We start from the raw sequence: 17,578 nt of genomic DNA on the forward strand, positions 1-17,578 counted from the left end.
AAACAATTTTGATCTTAACTTGTATGATCTTTTAATTCAAGTATGTAGAAATGATCATGTGACTGATCATCTAACTTGAAAGATTTTAGTTATGTTTTAAAATTGTGAATTTTTCTGGATGTCAATACTGGGTAATGAAACATTTACTACTCTTGTCAACTATTGTTGGCATCCATTATTGCTAGACCAGGTTTAGGACTATCATATGTAAATTAAACATTCACCTACTCTACCTAATATTGCTACTTTCAGAAAGATAGCCCCTTATTTGTGCCACAGTAATTTTTTTCAACACTAGCCATTTTTTTAATGGATGCTGAGTGAGATTATCAATTTGTGCCAAATTACAAGCAGTTTTGTACTCTGTACTTCTGGGAACTGAGTTAAGACTGCCCATCCTTTTTTCACATGGGGCCCTTACAACTAGCAAAAAGAGACAATGTCAGCCGGATGGATTGAAGTCCAAATTCCAGAGGTGAAAGTGATGTGGTAACCTACTACATCAGTGCTTTATGATCTAGGTGTTCTCTCATTTTCTATTAAGGAAACAGCCTGCTGGAGAGATGTATTGTGTAAGGTTTCTGTCAGAAAAGACCCCCTCAGAATGCCTAAAGGATTTGGCTTTGTCCAGCCATTACTATGTTGAGCTAAGATCAGTATTACTTCATTCCAGATGCTGATTTTTGATGCTTCAAACTTAACTTACAAATTTTTCGATCTTTGTTGCTTTCTTCATCCCTTTTGCCTGTTGTTCATGGTCTAATGTGTGCAACAAACAATGTTTGTCTTTAGATACTTGAACTCAGTATTTATTCTGTAGTTTATTTTAATGTCCTTTGTGATTTTAAAGTTTTGCATATGTGCCATTGTAGAAATCATATTGCTGAATAATATACAATCTTTTTTTTTAAAAAAAGGTTCATGACCATTTTGCATTTTGATTTCTCTTGTTTTCATTCAGTAGCTCGAGAGTTTGGAATTGAGTCTGCCAATGGTGGTCCTTCCTCATCCCAGAAGGCTTCTCACACTTCAAGTACTGTCCACATCTTATCCTTACTGCTCAGGCTTCGACAGTGCTGCTGTCACCTCTCTCTGCTGAAGATGGTAAGAAATGATTGCCCCCATGTATGTTGAGAACCACATAAAATACAAAAGAATGTGCAAATGAACAAATGCCACCTTTTAAAATGAAAAATATTCACAGTGTAAACATTTCTGAGGATAGACTTTTTTTTTAAGAAATCCAAGTTTGCAACTTTGTGACTGGGGTGCAAGTGGAGGAATCCTAATAAAGATTAGATATCAGATTTGTCCCTTACCTTGGAGAGTTCTAGTGGAAGATGTGAATATTGTTCCATTCAGTAATTGAATCTTCCTTTATGTAACACACGGCTGAAGTTGTGCCTGGCTGAAGACTGGACTCCAGACTGCAATCAAGGCTGCATTGATCCAATGAACATCCTTTTTATGGTGGCATTAGCATGATCAAAAGATGATCATTTTTCCATCAGTACTGTCAGAGAGCAGAGAATTAAAATTGGCTATCTTCTGCCAGCACTCAGGTTTGCTTAGCAGGAGCGAAAAGAACACACAAGCAAATACAGATGGTGGAGGCCATTCGGTCCATCTAACTTGTCTCCTCCAAAAATGAAATCTGCAACTGCATCCACCAACATATTTTGGCTATATTTCTATTTTTAAAATGATGTTTGTCTTGAATTACAGGCACTCAGTCAAACAGAGATGGAATCTGAGGGCATCACCCTCTCACTGGAGGAGCAGCTGAATGCATTATCATTGTCAGAGGTCACAACCTCTGACACCGAGTCATCGGTTACCCTGCATGGTACCAGCTTCAAAGCAAACCTGTTTGAGAACACTAGGAAGAGCACTAAGGTATGTTGGAATGTTTCAGAGCATTAAATTGTGAAATTATTTCTTTCCAAGCGGAATTTGAGTAAAATATACAATTTTTATAAACATTTTGCTGTGTTCATGAACAAAAGAAAGAGCTTGCATCTTTGACTGTGTTTCTCTGAAGCACTATGAGATGTTTTCTACGTTAATTGCGATACAAGTGCAAGTTGTTGTTGTTATGTCATCACGGTTTTGGTATCCCAGTAACTGCCTCACATTCAGTGAATTACTCTTAAAGTGCAGTCACTGTTATACAGAGGATTGTGGCAACCGACTTGCCAAACGGCAGTATCCCACAAAATGAGATGAATGACCAGATAATCTGTTTTTTGATCGTGTTGGTTGAGGAAGGAGCATCATTCAGGAGACTGGGAGTACTTGCTGCTGTTTGAATAATGCGAGTCCTTGAATCCACCCAACATTACATAACCAATCCTCAAGTATTCATGTGGACCATTTTAAACTTAAATACCAATTACATTTATTATGTATGATAGGTCAGCCTAAATTGAGATTTAAATGGTGGGGAAAATACTGTTGAAGTTAAAATAACTTTGCAAAAGATTGCAAGAGAATGATTACACAACAACCTGTATTTATATACTACCTTAACGTAGAAAAACGTTCTAAGGAAAAATGGACCCTGAGCCAAAGGAGAGATTAGGAGGAGTGACCAAAAGTTTGGTCAAAAAGGTAGGCTTTGCGGAGGTGGAGAGGCAGAGGAAATTCTAGAGCATAGCACCTAGATGGCTGAAGGCACAATTGCCAGTGGTAGGGTGAAGGGAGGGGGGGATATCCAAGAGGTTGGAGTCAGAGGAATGTGGAATTATAAGGCTGGAGAAGATTACACGGGTAGAGAGGGATGAGGCCATGGAGGGATTTAAATGCAAGAATGAGAATTTTAAATTTGAGGTGTTGGATGACCAAGAGCCGATGTAGATCAGTGAGGACGGTGATGATAGGCTAGCGGGATTTCACCTGGGACAAAATACAGGTATCAGAGTTTTGGATAAGCTGAAGTTTATGAAGGGTGGAGGGTGGGAGGCCGGCCAGGAGGGCATTGGGGTAATTGAATCTGGAGGTGACAAAGGAATGTAAGGGATTTGGTGGAAGATGAGCTAGGGTAGGGATGAAAGTGGACACTGTTAGCGCTGGAAGCAAGTGGTCTTCATGATGGAGAGACTATGGGGCTCGAAGCTTAGCTCAGGATCAAACATGTTGCCGAGGTTGCATACAGTCTGCTTCAGCCTAAGATGATGGTCAGGGAATGGGAGAGATTCTGTGGCAAGGGTTTGGAGTTTGTGGTGGGTGCTGGAGAAAATTACGGCTCATCCAAGATTGGATGCTGGACAAGGAGAGGCAATGGAGAGGTCGAGAGGTGGTGGCAGAGGTAGAGCTGGGTGTCATCAGTGTACTTGTGGAAGATGACCCTTATCTACAGATGATGGCAACATGTACTCAAGAAAGTGCGGCCAAGGTTAGATCCTTGGAGAAATTGGAGGTAACCGTGCAGGGATGGGAAGAGAAACCATTGCTCAACATGCTCAGGCTCCAGATATTAAATAAGGCACAATTTACTCTAAGCTTGTTGTAAGCTCAAGCATAAAGCCTTAAAGGATACATAGCTTATAAATTATTTCAGTCAATAAAATAAAGAACTAATGACTTGTTGAAGTTGCCAACTATGGACCACAAATGTATCGGTTGAATAATTTGTTTTACATCAATTTTCTCTTTACATTCTGTTCCTATTATTGTCAGATCTCTGCACTATTAAAAGAACTAAAAGCAATAAGAAGTAGCCCGGAACCACAGAAAAGGTACATTTCCAAGAAGGCTTCATTTTTCAGGAAATGAATTAGATAATGGGAAGTTTTTTTTGCCAAGTATAATGAAAGCTGTGCATCTTTGTATTTTTCTATGAAGCACTATGGCTGTGGAAATGTTACTGAACATAGAGACCTGAAATTCCACACTGCAATTTGCATTAATAAATAGAGATTTAGGCCTGCCAGTACTCTGCAGAGCTGAATCGCTATAAAATGAAGGGTCAGCTCAATTAAATATCTACTGGTGGCTCTCGTGTAAGTGGAGAGCACTATGCTGGGGATTTTTGCAAATTAAGAGTGCAGCATTTAAAAAGCCAAGTCTGGCTAAAGATTGTAACAGCAGGCCACGGGGAGTAGCAGGTAAGTAGAAAAATGCTTGGCTCCCTGAGTTCATTGCCCATTAGCTGCATTCGATGGGGTAGGGAAATAGAAGGGGCAACCCTGACATTAAGAAGCTCACCCTCTATGGGGAACATGCATTGGAGCTGCTGGGGATGCATTCTCTGCTCCAGCTGTGTGGGATGGTGAAGGCGGTAGCCCATTGTTGGTACCAAATTAGTGCAGCATATCTACCGTGTGATTTTTGTTCCATTTTTCAATAATGTCCCCAATAGAGGATCTGGCAAAGACAAGACAAAAAGGAACAAAAGAAGGGCACAACATTTTATTGAGATGGACCTTCAAACCCTTCTGTGTTTCAGAAAAGGATAGAGAATCTGCTGAGTCCCAATGGGAGGGGAAAAAAAGTCATGTGGAGAGAGGCCAACTCTCTTGCCCCCAGAACTGCAGACCAGTGCTGCAAGAAATGCAATGGCTTGATAAGGGCAGGCAAGGTAACACACTGGCTGTTCTCTCTTCTTCCTGGGGTAGCAGCATGCTTTTCATCCTCTAAAATTAAGAGCAGCACAAATAACACTTCATGTTGGACTCTTGATTAAGGGGGGCACTAACTCAGAATCTTACAATTTGTGTCCTCATCTCCCCTAGCAGCAATTGCCCATAGAATCTTAACCCCTCCCCCCCCCCCCCAATCACTTTACCACCGTGATATCAGCAGGTTCCCTATGACAGCTATCTAATGCCATCTTGGAAACAGCACTCAATTCTAATTCACTTTAACTTGTTTCAAGATAAAGTTGTACACAATGCCCAGAAGAGATGGGTGGCCACGGGGCATCCCCGACATGAAGGAGCTCACCCACTATGAGAAATAGGCCATGAAGCTGCTGGGGTGGCACTCTACTCTAGCTGTGAGAGATGGCTGGGCTGGTGGCATAGTGCCACCGCCACGTTTGCAGGTGCCCACTTACACGGGCATCTCTGAAGCAACAGAGAAGCGCAACCTTCCACATCCTTCTGTCTTTTTAAATCCGAGGGAGTTATGCTTACGCATTCTTTGCTTGTACTCCCCTTTCCAGTAGATCCAATGCAGCAATGGGGACAAATGATGAGAATGATGATGAACAGAAAAGAAGAGAAATCATTCTTGTGGACTGTGAGGATGACTATGCTGAGGGGGGTAATAACGAGAGAGAGGATGTGATGGTCATGCTGTGCAGAAAAGTGCATCAGTCACCTGACATATGCATGGCCAATATTACACAGATTCCCACGTGCCTGCCTGAAATGACCTGGTGCCATAAACATTGAGTGCGGTTGTGACCTTTTTAGCCACAAACAGCTGCAGGGCAGATGACCATGCCTACAAGCCTTTATGCAGCTCTTCTATTGCCTCTTTGGTGACATGCATCCTTCAATATGCATTCCCTCACTAAGGTATTCATAGGACCTATGTTACATATATATTTTTTGGGGGTGGGGGGAGGCAATATCTTGTAGGGTTCTTCCTCAAATGCTGCCTCACTCTTCTTTCCTACATCCTCTCCCTCTCCTCCTCCTTCATAATAATGGCATATATAGGTATGTTCATAGAGAATGGCATGTATGTTCCTGAGAAGCACTCCTTTGGTGGGAGAGGGAGGCAAAATATCAAGGTGGTCTTGCACTCCTACAGACGTGATGTGGAGATGCCGGTGATGGACTGGGGTTGACAATTGTAAACAATTTTACAACACCAAGTTATAGTCCAGCAATTTTATTTTAAATTCACAAGCTTTCGGAGATTTTCTCCTTCCTCAGGCAAATGTTTCAAGATCTCCTTGAAGCCTACGCATTTATACATATTGAACAATAAAACATGGTGTTTACAGACTGCCCCTGCAACTGCCCGTTGCCAAGGCAATCACCGTGTTCAGACAGAGAGGTGTTACCTGCAGAACCTCCGAATACACATTCAACAAAAAAACAAACAGGGAAAAAAAACAGAGAGAAAAAAAAAACACAGAGAGAGGCAGAAACATCCGGAAGGCAGAGAGAGCCAGCAAATGACCCATTATATTAAAAACAGATAACATTTGTTCGCTGGTGGGGTAACGTGTAGCGTGACATGAACCCAAGATCCCGGTTGAGGCCGTCCTCATGGGTGCGGAACTTGGCTATCAATTTCTGCTCGACAATTTTGCGTTGTCGTGTGTCTCGAAGGCCGCCTTGGAGTACGCTTACCCGAAGGTCGGTGGATGAATGTCCATGACTGCTGAAGTGTTCCCCGACTGGGAGGGAACCCTCCTGTTTGGCGATTGTTGCGCGGTGTCCGTTCATCCGTTGTCCGTTCATCCGGTGTCCGTTCATCCGTTCATGCAGACGCTGCGACAACGGATGAACGGACACCGCGCAACAATCGCCAAACAGGAGGGTTCCCTCCCAGTCGGGGAACACTTCAGCAGTCATGGACATTCATCCACCGACCTTCGGGTAAGCGTACTCCAAGGCGGCCTTCGAGACACACGACAACGCAAAATTGTCGAGCAGAAATTGATAGCCAAGTTCCGCACCCATGAGGACGGCCTCAACCGGGATCTTGGGTTCATGTCACGCTACACGTTACCCCACCAGCGAACAAATGTTATCTGTTTTTAATATAATGGGTCATTTGCTGGCTCTCTCTGCCTTCCGGATGTTTCTGCCTCTCTCTGTGTTTTTTTTTTCTCTCTGTTTTTTTTCCCTGTTTGTTTTTTTGTTGAATGTGTATTCGGAGGTTCTGCAGGTAACACCTCTCTGTCTGAACACGGTGATTGCCTTGGCAACGGGCAGTTGCAGGGGCAGTCTGTAAACACCATGTTTTATTGTTCAATATGTATAAATGCGTAGGCTTCAAGGAGATCTTGAAACATTTGCCTGAGGAAGGAGAAAATCTCCGAAAGCTTGTGAATTTAAAATAAAATTGCTGGACTATAACTTGGTGTTGTAAAATTGTTTACAACTCCTACAGACAGTCAGGAGCAAGTCCAAGACTCAAAGCTAGAAAAAACATCATTCCCAGCTGCAGTAATCACTACTCAAACTTTCAGCTGTCCTCAGCCTCAAGAGCTCCTCGCTTTCGCCAGTGTCAGCTGATCCTAGCAGCAGCTGTGCCTTTTTAAATTTGTTTTGGGGATTTAGGTGGCACTGACAAGGCCATGTTGTTGGCCATCCCTATTATGCCTGAGAAGGTGGTGGTGGGTCTTCTCCTGGAACTGTTGCAATCCTTGTGACTGTGGTGCTCCCACAAAGTGTTAAATAGGGAATTCTGGGATGTCAGGATAGCGTATCACTTGGAGGTGTTTCCACGACATTGCTGCTCTTCAAAAGCAAAATACTGCAGATGCTGGAAATCTGAAATAAAAACAGAAAATGCTGGAAAAGCTCAGCAAGAGAGGCAGCATCTCTGGAGAAACAGTGTTAACGTTTCAGGTCGAAGACCTTTCGTCAGACCTGGAAGATGTTAGAGTGCTGCTCTTGTCCTTCTCGTTGACAAGAGGTCGCAGGGGAGGGAGGTGCTGTTGAAGTAACCTTGGTGAGTTGCTGCAGTGCGTCCTGTGGATTATACATACTGCAGCCATATTGTGTTGGTAGTGAAGGGGGTGGATTTTGAGTCCAGTAACAGGGGCAGCAATCAACTGAACTGCTTTATCCTGGAAGGTGTCGAGCATCTTGTTGCCACACCCATACAGACAAGTGGTGAGTAGTGTATTACATTCCTGACTTGAGCTTTGTAAATGGTGAATAGGCTTTGAGAGTTATGGGGATGTGCTACTCATCACAGCAAATTGACTGTTGTGTTTGCCTATGTTACAAGAGTGACTATAATTCAGTGGTAATTCATTGGCTGTAAAGTGCTTAGGGGACATCCTGAGGACATAAAAGGAGCTATATAAAATGCTCTTTTCTCATTCAATTCACTCACCAATATTTTCCATGTCTGCCAGTTTGATTGTGGTAGAATCAGTATCTGAATTGGACCTTTATGTATGCAACTATTTGTATTATCTTGTGCTGTCTCTTTCACTTTCCCATTTTCAATAGTTTCTTAATGTACAAACAAATCAAATGTTGAGGCTGTGTTTACCATTTTGTTGTATGTAACTATTGGTCATTTCTCTCTCAGTGTAATAATTTCTCAGTGGACCAGCATGCTGCGCGTGGTGGCAGGGCACTTGGATCGAATCAGCCTGACCTATGTTACTTTGGATGGCTCTGTGACTCCTAAACATCGTATGGACTTGGTGGAGGAATTTAACACTAACCCTAAAGGACCTCAGGTACCAGCTGGCTGCTCTTTTGGGTTTTCTTTTGGGGGAGCAGACCTATAAAAGATCCACAGTTCCAGAATACTACGGGAGCTTTGTTTTCTTTCCAATTTTCTTCCTTGAAAGAGCTGATGGGTGGTAAAGTACAATTGTTGGCATTCCTCTAGTAGCTTACAGATTTGTGGACTTTGAGTGAGGTTAGGCTGGGCTTAACTTTGGTGCATACACCTTCCCCTTAACCCCCCCCCCCCACCCCGGCAAGTAGCCTTCCAGTATTTACAGTCTAACCTCGCATAGAAAGAATGGATACTTGGGTGAAGTACTAGAACACTGCTGGCACCCATGGGACCATACCCCAGCATCTTTGAGAGGAGGAAAGGAAAATCTTCACATTTTGCACAGTGGACAGTGGTTTGCATGCAGTGGTTTATATATCACAAATTTCAACAATGGGGCCCATTGCTAAAAATTTAATTTAAGTTCAGTCCGATGACCTGTTGGGAATTCTACTGAGAGAGTCAAATCGACTTTGTTAACTGTTTGTTATGTGCACTGATTATTTAAATATGGCTGTCATGTGTAGTTTCTATGACTTTGTTATCTTGGGCACACTTCCTTTCTAAATGCTTTCTCTCTTATCACAGGTCATGTTGGTCTCTCTGTGTGCTGGGGGTGTGGGTTTGAATCTCATTGGAGGCAACCACCTTTTCCTGTTAGATATGCACTGGTAAGATTAATGGTCAGCAGTAATGCAGATGGTCACAGACTATATTAAAATGTGATATTGGAAGGAAGGACACCTATTCCTTGCTGGAATGTTTGACAAATGCTGCTGAGCGGCTTTGGTTGCCTGCTATTCATTGAAGTAGCAAGCATTTTGAGCTTGACATATTAACACCTGTGATGTATTTGTATATTTGTTATATTTAATGTAAGATTAGTTTTACACTGCTGCTTAGAAACAACTACCTGATTGCAAACATTTTAATCTCCTGTATTAATTCCTATTAATACCACAATACTTCAAATGTGTGCCTGGCAATTTTGGCATGATTTACAGAAGTCATTAGATATAAGCGACCAATTATTTGCATGTCTCAATTCAATCTGATTAGCATCCTCGATTAATGCATTTCTTTAACATGTGCTTTTTAAAGATGGGACTTATGGAGCTGAATTTTACCTTCATTCATAGTAACCCTTCGGTTCTTGAATTGTTAAGGAATTTCTCCCTTTTTAAAATTTAATGAGTAATTAATTTCCTCCACTCGTTAGATTCTTCTGTTTACTCCAACTCATGCCCATTTCACGCACTGCTCCCTTAGATAAGAAGGCAGAAAGGTAACCTAGCTCCAGACCTCAACCAATGCTGCTCTGCTATCACATTAGAATCCTTTGTTGACTCTCTGAGTTTATTTGAAATGGTTTTTCCTACCTTTTTGGTAGTGAAGCCATCTCTGATCAGTGCTTGACTTCTCCCCCACCCACCCTGTTTCCCCATCCCATAGCTCAGCTGAGATTAGGGGTTCTCAGCCAGGGACCTATGTCCTAGCATTTCATCACAATTTGCTACCAGAGTAGCTTTAATTAACCAAATTCAATAATCTTATTAACAAAATTGATAGTTACCAATTTGTATGACTGTTTAATGTATTGATAATGTGAATTGTTTATGAAGCCAACACTATTGGAACTGTGTATGCTTTCAATGTGTTTTATGCATCTTTTTGTCAAACTCCTTCACATTTCATTTGTCTCATGGTAGTACCTGCATGATATTTACAGGAGATGGTCACAGATTTGCTAGTTTGTCAGAAAAATAATGTCTTGATGAATCTAAAACTGATATGGTATTAAAATTAATGGAGTCAACAAAATATATTGATTTATTGAATCCCTTCTGGACAGGTCAAACTCATGTATGCACTCAATTGTGTTTTTAGGAATCCAGCACTGGAGGAGCAGGCATCTGATCGAATTTACCGTGTAGGGCAGCGCAAGAATGTCACTGTGCACAGGTAACTGAGAAGACATCACACTAGAGATCCTGCATTCCCTTTCTGAGGGAGTGGAAATAAATGGGAAGGATAAATGAAAACCATTCAATCTAATTTTAATTTTGCATGACATTGATGCATTAGAAAATGAAATTCAGTACTAATTATGTTCAAACATACAGCTGCAATGCATTTGAATGAACCACCTGCTGGTTTATAAATCTGTCCTAGTATATATTGCAAACGGCTTCACAAATCAGGAAGTGGGACACCTGGCAGCCACTTCCATGACTACTCCGTGCTCCTAAAATTTCTCTTAGAGCAATTTCTCCTTAGTTTACCCGAGCTGCTGCTGCTTCTACTTTTACTGCTTAGAATTTAAACTTAAAAATGAAATAAAATAAAAACCTACATATATGCTCATTGTGCAATTTTTTTTTTTGCAAATATACTTTTTATATTCACATTAAATTTAGAATAGTGGGAGTCAGAGTAACAGCCAGATAAGTCAGGTGTGGGACGAAGAACAACTGAGGGGGAGGATGGCAGCAGTATGGACAGCAGGAACCTTGAGAATTCGGTTTGATACACCAGTTATAATGAAATCATTCTCTTTTTGAAAATTAGAATACTAATTGAAGATGCATCTCTTGGATCAGTGAGTGCCACCAGCAGTAAAGCACTTTAGTATCTGCATTCTCAGTTCTTTTGAAAATGTTCATTTGAGTTCATGTACAGAAAACCATCTACATCAGGGTGTAAGGCCTTGTTGAAAAGGACAGTGTGTGTTTCAGGTCAGGCTCATAATCTGCAGTCCCTGAAAATACAGCATTCTGTTTGAGTCGGTGTCCTTGATCGCTGTCAATTAAACACCAGTTTCAGATAGATCTGACTGTTTATTGCAGCTGAAGTTAAAACTTGTTGCTTTCTCAATTTCATCAAATTATGAATAATATTTTGCTATCAAAATGCCTAATGCAGTGAAATTTTGGGGCAAATGAGATTTCACTATAAAAAGGTTATGCTGCAATCGGAAATGGTAATAATGACTTTTTTCAAACAAAATTATTGCTTTACTAAGAAAAATTGCTTCTCCCTCCAGGTTTGTGTGTGAGGGAACTATTGAGGACAAAATCTTTGAACTTCAGAAGAAGAAAAAGGAACTAGCAAAGAAGGTGCTATCAGGAACTGGAGAATCATTTACCAAGCTTACACTGGCCGATCTTCGAATTCTATTTGGTGTGTGAGTCTCGAAGAGAAAACAGTCCTGAAATCTAATTGTTTATCAGTGGAGCATTCTAACAAATCTCATTCTTACAGAACTATAGTTAAGGGGCCAGTTAGAACTTCTGGATGTCTTAAACGTTTATGTCAAACATAATATGGATGTTAGTGTGTAATTATGATGGCCTACAAAAACTTTATAAGTTTATGAGTCATTTATATATTTGGTGTGTAAGTTTCTTTGTTTCAAAAATGAAATACATAGCTGCTTCATCCCTGTCTGGAGCCTGATATCCTCCACATGATTGGATCTTAAAGTCTGGCAAAAAAGGGAGTTTTTTTTTAAACAAGAGATTACTTGATTTTTATCAGGTATAAAAACAATTCCCAATGAAAATGAAGATGTGCTTTATCAAAGTAAATACGATTTCAGTTTGGTCAGAATGTTGCTTTCTTAACTTGGCACTTGTCATTCTTTATAGACTGAATGTAAGCAGGGAAATTAATCATTAAATTATTTTGACTCCTTTCTGCAAAATACTTTGGAAAAGATTTTGTGATCTGGTTTCTTTCAATAACTGATTCATTTCACACTTGCAGCATCTTTTAAAATACAGAACAATTCTTTAACCAAGCATGGCTTTTACATTGAGAAAATATTTGTGAATAATGCAATGAGTTAATGCTCTGTCCCTGAGGTGTGTGAGTTTGAATCTAGCTCAGATTGCAATGGAAATCCCCTTTGCTGATGTCAGTGCTCTTTGTGAAATGAGTTTTAGGCAGACTTGACACAATGGCTAATGATTTTGCTGCATTGCCCAAAGCTGCCAACAAATCAGTACAAATTGACAGTAAATTTTCAGTCTTGTTGGGTGGTTGGTGAGGCTAGGTTCAAGGCACATTGTTGGAGCAAAGCAGAGAGAGGTTTATTCTGCACCTGCAAGCTGGAAATATTTCAGAATGACACCGGATGGCCAAAATAAGAAAGTGTTCTACTCCACAGAACTGGCCTCTTTCATCATATAAGCACAAACAATCACCAAAATGTAACTTTAAATAAAAATAATTGTGATTTACTCCAACCTCCATTCTGTGAACCTTCATATTAGAATTGGGAGCTTGATTTATATTCTGTTTAAAAATGAAATGTCATTGTGGTCCAATGCCTTTTATCTACAGAGTCTAAAAAGGACAGGTAGATTATTAAAAAAATTCTCTAGTTTATAACTGATAAAATTCATTATTCGAAGTTAATCCAGAGTTTCCAATTCGCATCTAACCATTGAAAATCTTCCATTTGTTTAAACTAGTGCTTTTCAAACTTCTGTATGGAGGATCCCTTGCAAATATTGCAAAAACTCCACAGGACCACCAGTCCTGACTTATGTAAAAGATATCGGCTACCGAAAGAAAAGCGATGCTGTCATGGTAGAAAACATTTTTATTAGTATACAGCAAAATAAGCATCAGTCACCAAATATGAGCTCATAGGATCCCAGTTTGAAAACCTGTGGTTTGAGCATCATGTAATAGGTTGAATTAGTTGAAGTACAGATTGTTTTTCTGCTAAAAAGATTTGCTCTGATGGCTGGTCTTGTGTAACCTGTTGAGATGTCCTCCATTTTATTAATTCCATAATGCATGCATTTCCTGCAAGTTGACAGTTATCAATGTTTACAGACAAAAATGTTTTTTTTTCTGTTTGCAGTGTATACAGATTCTAAATAAAACTATTGGAATAGCACTCTTATTTAATGGATTGCAAAGTGAACCCTAAAACATATTGAATTTTTATGAAGTAAAGAAATGATCATTATAAACAATTAGCATTAAAACTGGAACTTGTAACAAAAAGTCATTTCATATTATTATTTATTCCGATCTCCCAAATCTCTACCTTCCAGAAGGACTGGAGCTGGCAATGGTATGAGAGCATTTCAGAAATGAAAAAGGACACATTACAATCATGCAAATGTTTATTACACAAAAACATGCTAAATAATTTAATTACTTACCGTTTAGTTAGGAATCTGAACACAGATCACTGCCATCAGTAATAAACTCATTCCCACAAAGATGATGAAGTAACGTATGATTACTGGGACGAAACGGTCATCTGTAACTACAGTACATACGGTAAGATCACCCTTCTGTGATACTAGCTTGTCAACCAGTTAACGCACTCTCAGGAAATTATTTTGCTGCTTTATTTTTTAAACTGAGGCATTTACTTTAACTGGGTTGACACCTTAGTTAAAACAACAAATTCAGGTCTGTCATAGATAACTTCAGGTTTCAATGGCATTAGTCTCTCCCCTAAATGATCTGCGCATCTTTTAATGGAGTTGACTCGTGCTACCCTGTATCTACTTGTAGAATAGCATAGCCAAGGGTGCAACAATAGTATCTGCTCATGATCTGAACTTGTTATTTATTTTACGTGTGCTTCATTAATCTTGTCGAAGGTGGATCGAGCAATCACATGGTGAGACAGGGCCAGATACGAATCGTAAAGCTGCTTTCTTACACAATATGAGTACACATAACACTTAATTCAGTTCAACTTATCTTCATATATTAATACAAAATAACGCACCAAGCTTCCCCACATCAATAATTCAGTCTCAGTGAAAACTCTTGCAGCTTTCTGTTTTAAAAACCTGACCGTCTGCCAGTGTCTTTGTCTCTGTTTTTATCTCCCTCTGTTCATGGTGATCAAAAAGTTTCAATGTGACTCACTCCAACAGAGATAATTAGATATCATAGTCATTGCAGGGCCTCAGCGTCTCAATTACCAAGCGAAGTCAATCACCAGTCAATCTGACAATGTATATGATTTACTGCTTCTAAGAATCGGGTGTAGGAAGATGAAATACTGAGGCAAAAAATCATTTAAACTGACTTGCATTTTTATGGAATAATTATATTATAAATTACATTAATCTGGCAATTCTGTATTAGCCAAAATCCTGTGGTTTAGCATATTACTGCATGTCATTATACTGAAACAAGCATTTGAAAAGTTCATAAATTTTGTCTTTAATTTGTCGTCTTATAGATTAATAGCGTCTGTCAACATGTCAGTTCAGTTTGTAGATAAATATATCACTGTGTAAAGTATCTGAATCTGTGACTTTAAATGGAGAACTAATTGTTTTCCGTGTACATAGGCCCTAAATCTAAAAAATTAAAAGGTCTGTACGATTACCCATTAATACAGTTGTAATCCCTAGCTATATATTATGTTGTTTAAACTGACTGACTTGCACACTAACATTGTATGGAATATATTTATCAAAATGTTACTCCAGAGCCCATATCTCTTACTGACTGGTTGTCTATCCAACTCTCCATCCGCTCAGTCTTTTGTCAAGATTGCTGGCCATTTCTCTGGTCAGTCCCTGTTTCTGATTAGCTATCCCTGTGAGCGTGTTACTGCCATTTCTCCCAATGTATGCTTATAAGAACATAAGAAATAGGAGCAAGAGTAGGCCATATGGCCCCTTGAGCCTGCTCCACCATTCAATAAGATCATGGCTGATCTTCGACCTCAACTCCACTTTCCAGCCCGTTCCCCATATCCCTTGATTCCCCTAGATTCCAAAAATCTATCTATCTCAGCCTTGAATATACTCAACAACTCAGCACCCACAGCCCTCTGGGCTATAGAATTCCAAAGATTCACAACCCTCTGAGTGAAGAAATTCCTCCTCATCTCAGTCTTAAATGGCCGACCCCTTATCCTGAGACTATGCCCCCTAGTTCTAGACTCTCCAGCTAGGGGATGCAACCTCTTAGCATCTACCCTGTCAACCTCCCTCAGAATCTTGTATGGTTCAATGAGATCACCTCTCATTCTTCTAAACTCCAGAGAGTATAGGCCCATTCTACTCAATCTCTCCTCATCAATTTCACTATTTGTCTATGTAGTAACTCATTTATCTGTGTACCTGTACCCAATTTTACTGCTATACTTGTGTTCTTATTAACTATAAATATACAATATTAGAATCATACATGTTTATATTCTAATTAGTTCTGCGGTTTGCATTGTAGTTATAAGAAACAAACATTTTCATTATAACAAAACGTATTTAAAAGAAACTTGCTTTTAATTATAAGGAGCTATCCTATTTTATCAGATGTGCTATAAGCTGCGGTGTAATTTACTTAAGTAACAATAGTATTAATAGTCTAAACACTATTAATATTCACATTTTAATTAGAATGTCATTTTATATTGTACTCTAAATGGACGTACAGGTAGTACTTTGGTAGTACATGAGGCGACCCAGTTAAACGTTGATTATTACCTGGGAGGATTTTTATCATAAGTTATGATTGATTGGATATTATGTAAGTATCCCTTGAAACTGATACTGGTAGAAATTCTATAATTGTCCTTTATACAGAATATGTAAAGCACAGCAGTAATATTTTATGAATGCAATTAGTAGCATTCGGATTGGAGTCAATTGTTCTTTTCTGGCAATAAGAAGTAAATAAACCAGGGCATAATTTTCAATCATAAATGCTCTCATTGTTATAATTAGAGTAAAACAACAGAAAATGTCCGTCAAACAGTACGTTTATCTCTCATTAAGGACAGTTTAAAATATCCTGTTCCCCATGTATTACCACGCTGTACTTTGATACGTAGTTCACTGTATATCAGTATTAAACATCAACTACACAAAAGGCAGTTATCGAAATAACGATAGCCCTACACTTAGAATTCAGACGGTAAAACTTGGGACATGTAACAAATATGTCAGTTCTAACGAAAGGTCATGGACCAGAACGTTAACTCTGTTTCTTTCTCCATAGATATTGCCTGACTTGCTGAGTATTTCCAGCATTTTCTGTCTTTATTTCACAAACATAGTGTTTATCGATTCAATTTCATCTTTTATAGATCCAGTCGAATACTTCGGTGTGCAAATGTTATCGAAATATATTTCTAATGAATATCGACCAGAAATACATTTTAACACAGTTACAGTTCATTTCTGATAAAAATGCAGATTGGTTTTAAGCAAGTTTGTCATCTGTACTGACCTGTATCTCTTTTATATAAATACCGTTGAGTATCCGCTCGCTCATAAGAATCCGCCGTTAAAAGATTGTTACCCTCATAATTGTACATATCGACCTGATCGACTGTCAGCAGAGCAGTCCTTCCTTGAATCGAACTGTAGCACACAGCAACTTATTTATATCTAATAAAGTGTGTTTATCAATTTTACCTACTGTGCGTGATCCGAATATTGTGCCTTTTCCATTTATGCATAAAACATTTATATTTGGCATTCCACTAGTTGGATGTGGATTAACAGTAACTGGGAGTAGCGAACTGTGGGATTTATCCCCTTTTTGTAAACAACTTACCTCCGCTGTGACTGATCTTTTTCCTCACTGAGCCGAGGACTGTAACGTGTTGTACCTGACAGGTGACGACCGTTCCCCGGTCCAAGTGAGTGTCTCTAATCCACAGCCGGGAGCTCAGGTTGTAGGTGCCGTCACTGTTTACAGTCGGGGAGCCCTGTTCTGTTTGATAGGAGACATTTCCCGCTACAATCCAAGAAATGTTCAGATCTCTCGGGAAAAATCCCACAGCCACACAAATCAGAGTCTGAATCCCAGCAACTTCATTCTCTGGATCCGCAGAGAGATAGACTTGAGGTTCCGCTAAATAAACACATCAAAATAACTTAAATTACAACAATCTGAGTTATAGCAAATATATAAAGAACTGTGTAAAATATTTAAATTTATGCATTTTTGATATTAAATGGGAAACTGCAGAATCAATTTGATTAGATTGTGTCTCAATATACAAATCACCAGATACATATAATAAAATATAACACACATGTAACAATGAAAAACGGGCCAGAATAATATCCCGTGACTTCACAATAAGTTTCTTTCGGGCACAAATTCCGTTTGTTTTCCTTTGGATCAATATCGTCAAGAAAACTGAAAT

General features: G+C 39.5%; 1 protein-coding gene across 3 annotated transcripts in view; it reads left to right on the forward strand.

The window, feature by feature from the left end:
- ttf2 (transcription termination factor, RNA polymerase II) overlaps positions 1-16,837 on the forward strand; it is a 51,262-nt gene extending 34,425 nt beyond the window's left edge. Inside the window, exons 17-23 of one of the 3 annotated variants that reach the window (XM_067992945.1) lie at positions 962-1,104; positions 1,726-1,896; positions 3,679-3,737; positions 8,230-8,383; positions 9,016-9,098; positions 10,315-10,389; positions 11,471-16,837. In XM_067992945.1, coding sequence (XP_067849046.1) covers positions 962-1,104; positions 1,726-1,896; positions 3,679-3,737; positions 8,230-8,383; positions 9,016-9,098; positions 10,315-10,389; positions 11,471-11,615 — 830 coding nt within the window. In that variant the 3' untranslated portion in view covers positions 11,616-16,837. Of the gene's footprint in view, positions 1-961; positions 1,105-1,725; positions 1,897-3,678; positions 3,738-4,447; positions 4,580-8,229; positions 8,384-9,015; positions 9,099-10,314; positions 10,390-11,470 lie in introns of those variants that run through there. The other 2 variants (XM_067992946.1, XR_010964416.1) reach the window with 2 other exon arrangements.
- Positions 16,838-17,578: the final 741 nt, after the last annotated feature.

The sequence above is a fragment of the Heptranchias perlo genome, chromosome 11 (genome assembly GCF_035084215.1).
Source record: "Heptranchias perlo isolate sHepPer1 chromosome 11, sHepPer1.hap1, whole genome shotgun sequence".
Lineage (NCBI taxonomy): Eukaryota > Metazoa > Chordata > Chondrichthyes > Hexanchiformes > Hexanchidae > Heptranchias > Heptranchias perlo.